Genomic DNA, 13,330 nt, shown 5'->3' on the forward strand with positions numbered 1-13,330 from the left:
TTGTGCATCTGGATTCACATATAAGCCAGACCAGCTAAGGATGGCAGATTTCCTTCCATAAAGGACATTGTGAACCAGATGGGTTTTTGACAGTCCAGTAATGTCGCCGTGACCATTAGCTTTTTAATTCTAGATTTTATTTACTGAACCAAATTTAAATTCTTCGCATGTGGTAGAATTGGAACTCACTTCTCCAACTCATTCATCCAGATCTCTGGATTACTCCAATTATATAATCACTGTGCCACGGATCCCTTGGATATATTTAAATGGTCATGGTTAATTCAAAATATACATATATAAAATATATCTTTAAATCAAAGTTTAAACTGTCCTTCAGTAAACATCCTGTAATAGCTTGGAGTATGAATGTTAATTCAAGTGAGGTTGCAGTGCCTGTGTTAATAGTATAATGAGGTTGGAATAATTGTTTCATTTATATTCCCTCCAATCTCTGCCCTCTTTACTAATTCATCTTATTGCTATATGCAGTTTGAACATTTGTGTCTGTATGCTGCAACTGCATCGAAATGTATTCCACTTCAAACCTAATTTACTAAGATTTTTTTTCAACTTAAATGTAGCTTAACACTAACCTATTAAATGATCTGTTTCAAAAATCAGTCATTCCTAGCAAAAGTCAAAAGGTTGCAGCCCTAAATGTAACTCTAGTATATCTAGTTTTAAATCATATGGACTTGTACATTTTGCAGTGGTGTACGTTTGATATATTATTCAACACATATGCAACTGGGTACCAATAATATCCCTGAGTCACACATAATTATAGTCAAGAAATTAAGCAAACAGGCAAGTGTTTATTGCTTTACAAAGGTGGTTATAAATGTATTATTGGGAAGTGGAAATGAATGGACCATATTGTCTTGCCATCCAATTGTTGCTGCTTTACCTTGACTCTGTGGTCTTTCTCTAAAGGGCACAGTTAAATAAGGAATTTGCTGCATGGGCTATTGCAAGTGGAAACTCTGTCGCAGAAAATTGACACTAAAGTATACTACATCTCTGCTCAACCCTCTAATTGCAAATTCGTTGCTAATCGTTTGTGGCCTCTTCAATTTATATTTGAATGTGGTTCTTACTTAATGCTGCTGAAACAGCATAATGTCATGGTCGATGTTAGCGTTTGTATCCATTCGAAGGTCTGACACTGAGAGACAAAAAATAATCACCTGCAGGACCAATTTCCGAAAGGCATAAGGAAGATATTATTACTTTAAATGGGCACAGTTGAAATGAAACAGGATGATAATAGAGATTTGTCATGGGAAATAATGTAAAATGGATGATATCACAATGGCCAGTCATTTATATAGTCTACCTAATATTGAACTGCATTGAAATCAACAGAATTGAATATTGGATGGGGCATATAGCAAGAGACTAAAGTAATAGCATCCAATGTTCGCTACTGCCCAAAATGGATTTATCCCCTTGTACAGTGAAAACATATTTTGAGGGACGGTTAATGGTGATGGGCAGACAGACTTGCATTTATATAGCGCCATTTAACGACTACCAGATGTCTCTAAGTATGTTACGGCCAATGAAGTACTTTTTGAAGTGTGGTCATTGTTCCAATGCAGGAAATGAAGGTGCTAACTTGTGCAGAGCAAACTCTGACGAATGTGTGGTAAAGACAAGATAATGTGTTTTTGTGATTCTGCATGAGGGATAAATGTTGGCTCGGATAACAGGGATAACTTTCCTGCTCTTTTTCGAAATATAGCCACAGGATCCTTTACAGCTATCCTAGCAGGCAAATGTGGCCTCGGTGTAATGTCTCATCCAAAGAAGACGCCTCCAAAAGTGCACCATGTTCTCAGTACTGCACTGGAGTGTCAGCCTTGATTTTTGTGCTCAAGCCCTGGAGTGGGACTTGAGCCCAGAACCTTAAGATTCAGGGGCGAGTGCGCTACTAACTGAGTCACAGCTGGTGCAAAAACCCTAATAGAATTTTTCAAACTTGTGAATCCAATTTACGAAGGTGATCCAAGGCAAATGGTTCACACTAACCACCGTTTCAAAAAGTAGGCAAGATAATTTTAAAATCAGGAATACAGTAAAGTAAGAATTTTCCAGCAGAACTATATCACACATCATATAATAGGCATGCATTATGTTACCAGGAAGGTTACTAGAGAGAGTGGTATTAAGGGGTTCAAGGTTGTTGTTTTGAAGGAAGGGATTGGTAGGTGTGGTGAAAAGGTGGTGAAAAACAAAAAAAAGTGCTCTTATTGGCCCAAGGACTTTTTCCGATTCTATACATTTGAACATATTAATGCATTAGAAAATGTTAAGTCCGGACTGTATGAAGAGCTGTAAGAGGATTCAAAAGCACTACGATAATATAGATACCACCACAATCAAGAACAGGTACAGGAGCTGACAGAGGTAATAGGAACTCAGTAACAGAAACTAGCAGCTACAACTGAGGCAAATGCACTATATTGCTAGGCATGACAGCTCTCTATCTTTTTCATCCCAATTCCTTACCCATTCTCCACATCCTTTACTTCCCATTCACATATCCATCACCTTTCTAACCATTTCAATTGATTCTTTACTTGTGGCCTTTTGGGGCAGTGCATGTCACATTCTAACAACCCATTGCATGAAGACTTTCATTTTGCTGTTGTGAGTTCAAATTCACTTGCCAAATCCATTCTCTACCTAACCTGGCAAGGCCCTTTATTGTTTTAAACGCTCATCCTTTAAGCTTGGGAATATAGCCAAGTTTACCAGTCCCTTGCATTTCAATGGATGAAACAATTTCTGCCAGGATCAGGCTACTATCCCAAAGTTACAAAGGATTATTTCACAAGGCAACCTCCCCCTTTTTTAGTTTTTAAAAGTGTGAATCCCTGTTTAATTGGAGAATAACTTCAGGGAGCAGACTGTAGATGCAATAAACAGCCATTACCTCCTGAACACTTAAAACCTGTGTTCTTGGCAGTTATTTAGTATCTGTTCCAGCCATCTTCGGACGAACATACACTGCACTCCTTGAAATCCCAGAACAAAACAAACAGCCAAAACTGTGAAAAAAGAATGCTGGTCCGAGCTGGTCTTGTATACCTTAAAATGGAACACCAGTAAAAACTCGGAAATAAGAGGACTGGTCCGAATTGTTTCCTCCTTCTGGGATCAACCCCATGATGCAAAAGAATTTCTTTTTGAAAGAGACAGGTGTGCTCAGAACACCTTTGTTCTTTTTTTGTTTACCAACCCATTGCACCATAATTAACATGTTTAGTTACATTCTTTTGGAGGTTAAGAACTTACTGCAGGCTCACAACACAAATGTCAACTATTTATGTCTTTGACCCACTACCCACACACTTTGTTGTGGTTTACCTGCTCCTGGTGACTACACTGGGCATTCACTGTGCTAATTTGAGTAGTCCTCATAGTAGTTCCTGCCTCAGTGGTGCTCATTTTGATGTGACAGAGAGGGCTTCCTCGAATCCTTTACCACACAGTGGTTTTATGAATCACACTGTTATTCCAGACAGAATCAGAAGTGCCCACTGCCACTTTTGAGATGCAGGTCTTAAATCATGGCTGATCATGTCCAACTTTAAATCCACAACAAAGGAAAAATGCAGCTGAGAGAGTTCCCCGCGGCATGATAGCCCATTTATATTTGCAATTTGCAGCTGACAATATCTGTGAAGTCAGCGGCAGACTGTGAATATAAACAAACTGGTGCTTGTGGTGCCAGAGGCAGTGAGGGACATCGAAGTAGATGGTTTTGATCTGTCCATTCATTTACAGTCCCGGCTCTATGGCAGTATAAACACAAAGCAGCTTGCATGAAGCAGGAAAAAGGGATAGTTGCTGGTGGGCTGAGCAGCCAACATTCCCCTATCTACCTCTGTGCAAGTCCAGTAAAATGGTTCCATGATCACTGGCCCATTCAGATTTTTCAGGCCACTAGAAAAGTGTACAGACAGTAGGCTGATGGCAATCATGGCTCAGTTAGTAGCACTCTCACCCTTGAGTCAAAAGGTTATGGGATCAAGTCCTACTCCAGAGACTTGAGCACATAATACAGACTAATACATCAGTGGAATATTGTCGGAGTGCTGCATTGTTGGAGGTGCTGTCTTTCAGATCAGAAGTTAAACGGAGGCCCGGTTTGTCCTCTCCAGTGGGTATGAAAGATCCCATGGCACTAAATGAAGAACAGGGAAGTTGGCCCTGGTGTCCTGGCCAAAATTTCTCCCTCAACCAACCTCCCGAAAACAGATTATCTAGTCATTATCACGTTGCTGTCTGTCGGAGCTTGCTGTGTGCAAATTGACTGCCACGTTTCCTACATTGTAACAGTGACCACACTTCACAAAGTGTTTGGGTTGCCTGAGGTTGTGAACCTCTCTTTTGTTTCAAAAGTTCTGAATATATACAATTGTTTAGAAGTTTATCGGGTGGCTGCACAGTAACCACTTACCATACAATTCAAGCAGGACAGATTCTCCAGCAATGGAGTGGAGAGTTATTACTGGAAAATGATTTCAGGAAGCAGTACCTAATATAAATGCTACTTAGAGACAATCAACTCCTTCACACTTGTCAACTGATGCCTTCTATATCCATAGCTCATGATGGAAATTCACGACTACATTTAAGTCACAGATAAATCAAGAACTATTCTAAATAAAAGATAATTCTCACCATGTCTGGCTATACTGCTTCTTTGAAAAAAATCAAAAATATTTCCTCTCCTCCTGAATTCATTTTCTTCCTGAAGCAGTAGAACCTAATAGCTGTGATTTCTGATACATTATCAAAAAGGTCATCATATATCCTTGAAGCAAAGGACGTTGAAGGGAGATTTGATAGAGGTTCTACAGGATTATGCCAGGGTTAGATAAGGTAGATAAAGTAATGTTCCCATTAGCTGATGGTACAGGAATGAAGGGATACAGATTTAAGGCTTGGACTAGAGATCTGATGACAAAAGTTTTCTTAAGCGATAAGTGGAAATGAGCTGGAACTCGCTGCTTATGAGGGCAGTAGATGCTCAATAATTTCAAATGAAAATCGGATAGGCTGTTGAGTGAAATGAACATGCAGGGCTAAGAGGACAGAACTGGGGAATAGAACTAAGCGGTACAGCCAGCCAGGGCAGACTTGATGGGTCAAATTTCTGTGCAGCAATGAGCCTAAGGCTGAATGAAAGGAGATTGATAAGTTATAAATCACAGAAGTCTTTACTCTGCCGCTACACATACATTTCAGTTACCCAGGTAGATTGGAGAAGTTGGGGTTGTGCTCCTTAAAGAGAAGGTTGAAAGGAGATTTGATAGAGGTGCTTAAAATCATGAGAGGTGCTTAAAATCATGAGAGGTCTACACAGCGTAGATAGGGGGAAACTGTTCCGATAGGCAGATGGATCAAGAACTAGAGGACACAGATTTAAAGTGATTGGCTAAAGAGCCAACAGCGACATGAGGAAAAGGGTTTTTAAGCAGTGAATGGTAAGGATCTGGAATGTGCTGCAGGGTAAGGGGAAAGGTGAGGGAGCGGGTCTAGTTTAATGGCACTTTCAGAGAGCCGGCATGGACATGATTCGCTTAATGGCCCTTTTGTATTGTAACCATTCTATGATTCTATTCTATTCCAGTAGAGATAGTGATCAGAATCATGAATTCTGGAAAATGTTGCTGAACCTAGTCCAAGGGCACCTTAATACCTCCCTGGCAGAGATCAGCTAACTTATCATAGACTAAAGTGTGAACATGGGATCTTCTGGTTCTCTGTGGTTTGGCTCATCATTTGATAAGTTCACTGATCTGCTGCAGGACTGATTTGTTCTTCTGATTGCTAACTGGCTGAGGAGGTGAAGTTTAGTATTGTGCTAAGGGAAGAGAACATTCATTTGCTTCTGAGTCAGAAGGTTGTGGGTTCAAATCCCAATCCAGGACTGGAGCACAAAAAAAATCTAAGATAACTCCAGTGCAGTACTGAGGAAGTGCTACACTGTCCAGTGGGCCGTCTTTCAAATAAGATGTTAAACCAAGTCCACCTTCTCAAGCAGATGCAAGAAAAATCCCAAGGCACTATCTCAAAGAAGCGCAGGGGAGTTACCTCCATTATCCCAGACAATTTTTATCCCTCAATCAACATTCAAAAAAACAGATTATCTGGACATCGCTGTTTTAGCGGGCTTACTGTGCGCAAATTGGCTGCCACATTTCCTACAATGATGACTACGCTCCAGAAGCATTTCATTGGTTGTGATACACTTTGAAATCTCCCTTGTGAAAGGCGCTATACAAATGCAAGCTCTTTCTTATTTATCAAGTATATTGGATTTATTTTTGCATCATCAGAGAGAGAGAATAGACAACTATAGCAGAATGAAATGCACTCTGGAACCTTTTTTTTAAAAAGGGGGGTTGGGAGACTTTCCTCACCACTCGGTGTCTCTACATGAATACTGTATAATGATTCTCACATCGAAAATCATATAATCCAACATTTTATTACATAGTTATTCAATTAACACAAGTGCTTATTAAGACACTAGCAATACATCATCTGTGCATTGTGCTGATCTTTAGAACCTTGCAAAACTTTGATATGTTACGCACATCAACATTAAGGCAGGCAAAAAAATCAACCGTAGTGCATAACTAAATGCACAATAAATTCAAAAATATTGTTATAAAAATATTTAATTCAATCTCAATAAAGATGTGCAAGGAGTATGGATATTCTCAAACTCTGCTTCAATGTGTCACTGGAAACCAACAAAAATCAGTACAGGTTTCAAAGTAAACTTACAATAAAATCACCAGTTGCTACTTGCTCCAGCTAACCTTATGAAGTATCTCTTTTACGTTTTAATTAAACGTGAGTGGAGGGTATATTTGGCGAATGATACACTTCAGAGTTCTCCTGACTGAATCACTAAGACTCAGCGTGCACTGTCCATCGCCACTGCAGTGTTTACCTGGCTTTCTGTGATTTTCAGTTGAGCCTAACCCCTTCTATTATTAAACTTCGCCCTTCATTTTGAAGGAACTATTACAACCCAGCAATCTTCCCTTTAGAAGAGAAGTCGTTTGATTCTCAGTTAAAGTAGGGATTTGATGTACCCCGGGCACTAGGGAGGAGGGTAACAAGAGGAGCCACAGGTTAGTAGTCAAGTATGAAAAGTTACCGGTTTGCGAAGAGCACCAGCACTCCTGTATTACAATAAATTGACAGTTGTATTAACCTGGAGGTATTTGCAGGAAAACTAATGTGATGATTATTACAATTTTTACTCCTGTGCAATCCGCCCAATTTGACATCCTTTCCTTTCATGTTGGCATGAGAAGAGCAGAATGGAAAAGAAACTAGCAGCAGCATTCAGCAGAGCCAGATTCAGAGTGTGTCCCTTGTTGGGGGATTTTAACCCGCTCAGTGTTTGCTATGCTCAGTCCCAGGTTGGGGGGCTTTAACCTGCTCAGTGTGTGTTCTGCTCAGTCCCAGGTTGGGGGGTTTTAACCTGCTCAGTGTGTGTTATGCTCAGTCCCAGGTTGAGGGATTTTAACCTGCTCAGTGTGTGTTATGTTCAGTTCCAGGTTGGGGGGCTTTAACCTGCTCAGTGTGTGTTATGCTCAGTCCCAGGTTGAGGGATTTTAACCTGCTCAGTGTGTGTTATGCTCAGTTCCAGGTTGAAGGATTTTAACCTGCTCAGTGTGTGTTATGCTCAGTTCCAGGTTGGGGGATTTTAACCTGCTCAGTGTGTGTTCTGCTCAGTCCCAGGTTGAGGGATTTTAATCTGCTCAGTGTGTGTTCTGCTCAGTCCCAGGTTGAGGGATTTTAACCTGCTCAGTGTGTGCTCTGCTCAGTCCCAGGTTGAGGGATTTTAACCTGCTCAGTGTGTGCTCTGCTCAGTCCCAGGTTGAGGATTTTTAACCTGCTCAGTCTCGGGTTACTATTTTAACCTGCTCAGTGTGTGTTCTGCTGAATCCCAGGTTGGGGGATTTTTAACCTGCTCAGTGTGTGTTGTGCTCAGTCCCAGGTTGAGGGATTTTAACCTGCTCAGTGTGTGTTGTGCTCAGTCCCAGGTTGAGGGATTTTTAACCTGCTCAGTGTGTGTTATGCTCAGTCCCAGGTTGGGAGGATTTTAACCTGCTCAGTGTGTGTTCTGCTCAGTCCCAGGTTGAGGATTTTTAACCTGCTCAGTGTGTGTTATGCTCAGTCCAGGTTGAGGGATTTTTAACCTGCTCAGTGTGTGTTATGCTCAGTCCCAGGTTGGGAGGATTTTAACCTGCTCAGTGTGTGTTCTGCTCAGTCCCAGGTTGAGGATTTTTAACCTGCTCAGTGTGTGTTATGCTCAGTCCCAGGTTGGGAGGATTTTAACCTGCTCAGCGTGTGTTATGCTCAGTCCAGGTTGAGGGATTTTAACCTGCTCAGTGTGTGTTCTGCTCAGTCCCAGGTTGGGGGGTTTTAACCTGCTCAGTGTGTGTTATGCTCAGTCCCAGGTTGAAGGATTTTTAACCTGCTCAGTGTGTGTTCTGCTGAATCCCAGGTTGAGGGATTTTTAACCTGCTCAGTGTGTGTTCTGCTGAATCCCAGGTTGAGGGATTTTTAACCTGCTCAGTGTGTGTTCTGCTCAGTCCCAGGGTTGGGGGGGTTGTGGCGGGGGGTGTGGGGGGTGGATTTTTAACCTGCTCAGTGCGTGTTATGCTCAGTCCTCTGCTGGTCCTCCACCTGCAGATGTGCTGTTAACTCCTGGATCACCGCCACTCTGCCGATCTGGTCGTTGCGGCGCTTCTCCATGACGAGGTCCTCCAGGCTCTGGAACTCCAGCGTGTGGCTCCTCCGGTCGGGCAGGTGGATTTTCAGCCGGTACGGCTGCTTGCCGATGCGGAGCTCGCCGCCGATCTTGAACTCCCTGCGGCCGCACCGGCACCAGGCGGCGAAGCACTCGGAGCTCCTCCAGCTCAGCTGGCCTTCCTTCAGCCCCACCTGCTGCAGGGCGCTCTGCACCACCCGGTCCGGGGGCAGGGGCTTGAACTTGTACAGCTGGTTGACCAGCCGGCCCCTCCGGCCCTGGCTGGCGTCGGTCAGGAAGTCGTTCCTGATCTCCGCCTTGTGCAGATGCACCACCTGGAAGTCCCCCACGTAGACCGCCCAGTGCGGGTACTGACTCTTGGCCACGAACTCCACCAGGTCCCCCGGCTTGCACCTGTTCAGCAGGGTTTCGGGGGGCTGGGTGCCGAGCTCGTCGCCCCGCTGGCCGCCCTTGCCCCGTCTCTTCTCGTAGATGCACTCGTCCCTGTAGTAGACCGAGCACTCCACCTCGTTCAGCGGGTCGTACGCGCCCCCGGCCTCGGCCGGCCGGCCCCCCCCGCCACCACCACCACCACCCCCACCCCCACCCCCAACCGTGCCGCCCGGCTCACCGGCCACCACCGCCGCCGCCGCCTCCTCCAGCTCGTCGTCGTCCACCGAGAAGATGTAGGAGACCCCGATGCGGGGTCCCGGCTCTTCCCGCTCGGCGCCGGCCGGATCAGCCGTGGGGACCTCCGCGTAGTTCAGATGTGTCAGTCTCTCCATCTGGTTCCCCATTTCCTCCCCACCCCCCACCCCCCCTCCCCCCCTACCACCCCGCTCACCCAGCCCCCCCAGTTCCGTCTGTCCGTCTGTCTGTCCGTCTGTCTGTCTGCGAGTGAGTGAAACAGTTAATGGAGAGAGAAACCCCAGTCAGCCAGCAGCATGTAACCAGCGAGAAGTATTTCCACCTGCAAAGGCGCCACGCAGAATAACAAACTCAAATCCTCCAAACGAAAGGCTCTTCCACCCCAGACTCCATCAGGTCAGGAGGGGAGGTCAAAGCGGCAAAGTTGGAGCGGCTCAACGAGGAAATGGTTTCCCTCTCCGGCTCTGGACTGTAAATCCTCCCTCCCCCTTCCTCTTGAAGAATCGGAATTTTAATTCTCCTCTTTCCCTCTCCGGCTCCGGACTGTTAATTCCTTCCTCCCGCTTGAAGAATCGGAATTTGAGTGGACTCTCCAGCTCTGGACCTCTTCTTCCTGGTGTTTTACGAATTGGGATTTGAATACTCCAGCTTTCTGACACCCCCCCCCCCCCCGCCTCTCTCCTCCTCTTTCAGCGCCTCTCAGGTGTTGCCCGACGCTCCAACACTGCTCACAAGTACAAGTCGAGAAGAACACAAACGCTTTCGGTCTCCCCCTTTTTTCTTTTTACATCCCCCTTCTTCTCTCTCTTGAAGCGTCTCAGCCCTCCTCCTCCTCTTCCTCCAAACACACTAAATTTTCAATGGAGTTTCACCGAACAGCCGAGTGGATGAATTCGCCCGCCACTGCTGCCTTCTCCATTGAAAATATGACTCATTTGCACCGATCCTCGGTCTCTCTCTCTCTTCCTTTCAGGAACGTCAAGGTAAGTGAGTTGGCAGAAACGCACGGATGTGTCGAGTCTGCCTGGAGGGGCAGCCAAAAGCTTCCTGAGTTGCTTCCCCCACCCCAACTCCACCGGCCGAGGTCACTCCCACTCAACCAGTGACCGCCCCCCTTCGCTCCCTTACTTTGGACAAACTACTTGCCCGGCTCCGACAAAGGGACAGGAGAGGCAGGGATCGTCGTTGAGGTAGACAAACACACAGATGAACGCTCTGCTGAACTGAGACGGGAGTGGCGCTGGTTAATGCGCAACAGTTCCTCGGCACCTGAAAAAATGAAACTGGTCGTGTCAGTTAACCAGTCCCTTTCTGCTCTCGGATGTCGACGGGCCTGCCGCCTTTCAAGGCGTCTCTTTTGTTTTTTTTATATATATTTTGAAACCTTTTGAACTGAATTGTTTCTTAATGCTGGAAGGAAGATCTAGCCAAGTCACAGTGAAGTTGGAGTAAGACCAGTTTTGACAGCGCTAGGGAACTATTTTAGGGCGTGGGGAGACTTTACATACCTGAATCTCTGTTTCGAACGTAATAGCCAACTGTGGCCAGAGAATCTGCCGAAGTCGGTGATTTGTTTCCACATTGTAAAATACTTTGGTGGATTGAGTTAACACCCAAAATTCATGCAAAGTTTAAAGTGAAGTAAGACTGACTTGTGAGTCTGCAGCACTTTTTCGCATCATGCATGACACACAAAATTCAAATAGTTCATCAGCAACAAAACTACTTTGGAAGAAAAATCTTGCATTTATATAACGCCTATCACAGACTCAGAGCATTCCAAAGTGTTTTCCAGTACTTTTGAACTGCAGCCAATGTGGTAGGAAGCTTGGCAGTCAATCTGAGCACAGCAAGGTTCCACAAGTAGCAATTTCTTTTTAAAAAAAATTCTTTCATGGGATGAGGGCATCACTGGCAAGGCCCAGGATTTGTTGCCTAGAACCTAGTTGCCCCTGAACTGAGTGATTTGCTAGGCCATTTCAGAGGGCAGTTAAGAGTCAACTACGTTGCTGTGGGTCTGGAATCATGTGTAGGCCAGACCAAGTAAGGATGGCAGATTCCCTTCACCAAAGGACAGTAGTGAACCAGATGGGTATTTACAACAATTGACCACCACAATTGACAATGGTTTCATGGTCACCTTGGTGTTCAATTCCAGATTTTAATTAATTGAATTTAAATTCCATGGTGGGATTTGAACTCTTGCCCACAGAATATTAGCTTGGGCTGCTGGGTTACTGGTTCATGCCCACTATGCACTACCCAATGTGATAATTATTAGATAATCTGTTTTTCAGATGTTGGTCGAGGGATAACTATTGGCCAGATCACTGGGGAGGGCTCCCCTGCTCTTCAGACACTGCCAAGGGGATCTTTTATGTCCACTTTCGAAGGCACATGGGGTCGCAGTTTAACACCTCATCCAAAAGATACCTCTGCCATGGCCCTTACTATGTAGGAAACTGCAACAGCTTGTTGCACTCAGCAAGACTCTCAAATAACAATGAGCAGCCTTGCTGGTAATGGTTAGGTGAGGAATCTTTGAAATAAGCTTGTCGGATTTTTTTGTACAATCTGAAAAGGCAGGCAGGGCCACAGTTTTAATGTCTTGTCCAGTGGACAGTATCTTCTACAGCACAGTGCTCCCTAAGTGACACCATGGATCGTCAGTTTAGATTACATGCTTAGAGCTCAGATGCAAGAATATTATCAACAGACCCAAGCTAACACTGAAACTTTAAAAACAAGCAGATTTTTTTAAAAATCCGTCCTGTGTATCGTGCTTATTAGTCAAGTTATTTAAGTTATTTTTAAGGAAAGAGGGTTAAATGTGCCTTCTATTTGTATGATTTATTCTACTCTCATCTAGACCAACAAGAGTGACACTTAATATATCAGAGCAAAAACAATGGGAAAATTCTGTTCAACACAGGATTCACAAACAAAAAAGCATTGAAACTGTGTGATCTTTAGTGATAGAATTCAACAGAATTTTAACAAAAAAATTGACAAGCGTATTCAGAGTTGGTTTAATAACAATTGTTGTCTGAGCCAGAAGGTGTAAATTGGGCTAGCCATCATGAACTGAGCCCTATTTGTCCATTTGGCTTTGGTTAATCTGTCCATTTGAATGTGGTCCAAAGAGCTTCACTGTCAATGAAGTGCTTTCGAAATGTAGTCGCTGTTGTGAGATTGGAAAAGAGCTCCAACAACACTCGAGGCTCAACACCATCCAGGAAAAAGCAGCCTGCTTGACTGGCACCCCATCCACCACCTTCAACATCCACTCCCTCCACCACTGACACACAGCGGCATCCACAAGATACACTGCAGCAACTCCTTAGGCAGCACCTTCCAAACTCCTGACCTACCATCTAAAAGGACAAGGACAGCAGATGTATGGGAACACCACCACCTGCAGGTTCCCCTCCAAGCCATACACCATCCTGACTTGGAAATATATCACCATTCCTTCACTGTTGCTGGGTCAAAATCCTGGAACTCGTTCCCTAACAGCACTGTGGGTGTACCTACACCACATGGACTGCAGCGGTTCAAGAAGGTAGCTCACCCCCACCTTCTCAAGGGCATTTAGGGATGGGCAATAAATGCTGACCTGGATAGCGACGACCACATACCATGAAAGAATGAAAACAGCAATGAGATAAATAACCATTGGTGTTGGTTTTGGGATAGATGTTGGACAGGGCACAGGGAGAAGCCCCTGTTCTTTGTTATATAGTGCCATGGGGTCTTCTATGTCCAATGGAGAGGGTGGCCAGAACTTCAATTTAAGTTTTCACCTGAAAGATGGCATCAATTAGCAGTACAGTACTGAGGGGGTATCAGTTTGGACTATATACTTGTGATCTTTTGACTCTAATGTGA

At 44.4% G+C, this 13,330-nt stretch overlaps 1 protein-coding gene across 1 annotated transcript; it reads right to left on the reverse strand.

The window, feature by feature from the left end:
* Positions 1 to 8,031: 8,031 nt before the first annotated feature.
* Positions 8,032 to 9,591, reverse strand: lratd2a (LRAT domain containing 2a). Its single transcript, XM_041189091.1, has one exon. It carries the CDS (start codon positions 9,589 to 9,591, stop codon positions 8,692 to 8,694), a length of 900 nt encoding a protein of 299 aa, XP_041045025.1. The 3' UTR covers positions 8,032 to 8,691.
* Positions 9,592 to 13,330: the final 3,739 nt, after the last annotated feature.

This window comes from Carcharodon carcharias, chromosome 6 (assembly GCF_017639515.1).
Source record: "Carcharodon carcharias isolate sCarCar2 chromosome 6, sCarCar2.pri, whole genome shotgun sequence".
In the NCBI taxonomy this organism is placed as follows: Eukaryota; Metazoa; Chordata; class Chondrichthyes; order Lamniformes; family Lamnidae; genus Carcharodon; species Carcharodon carcharias.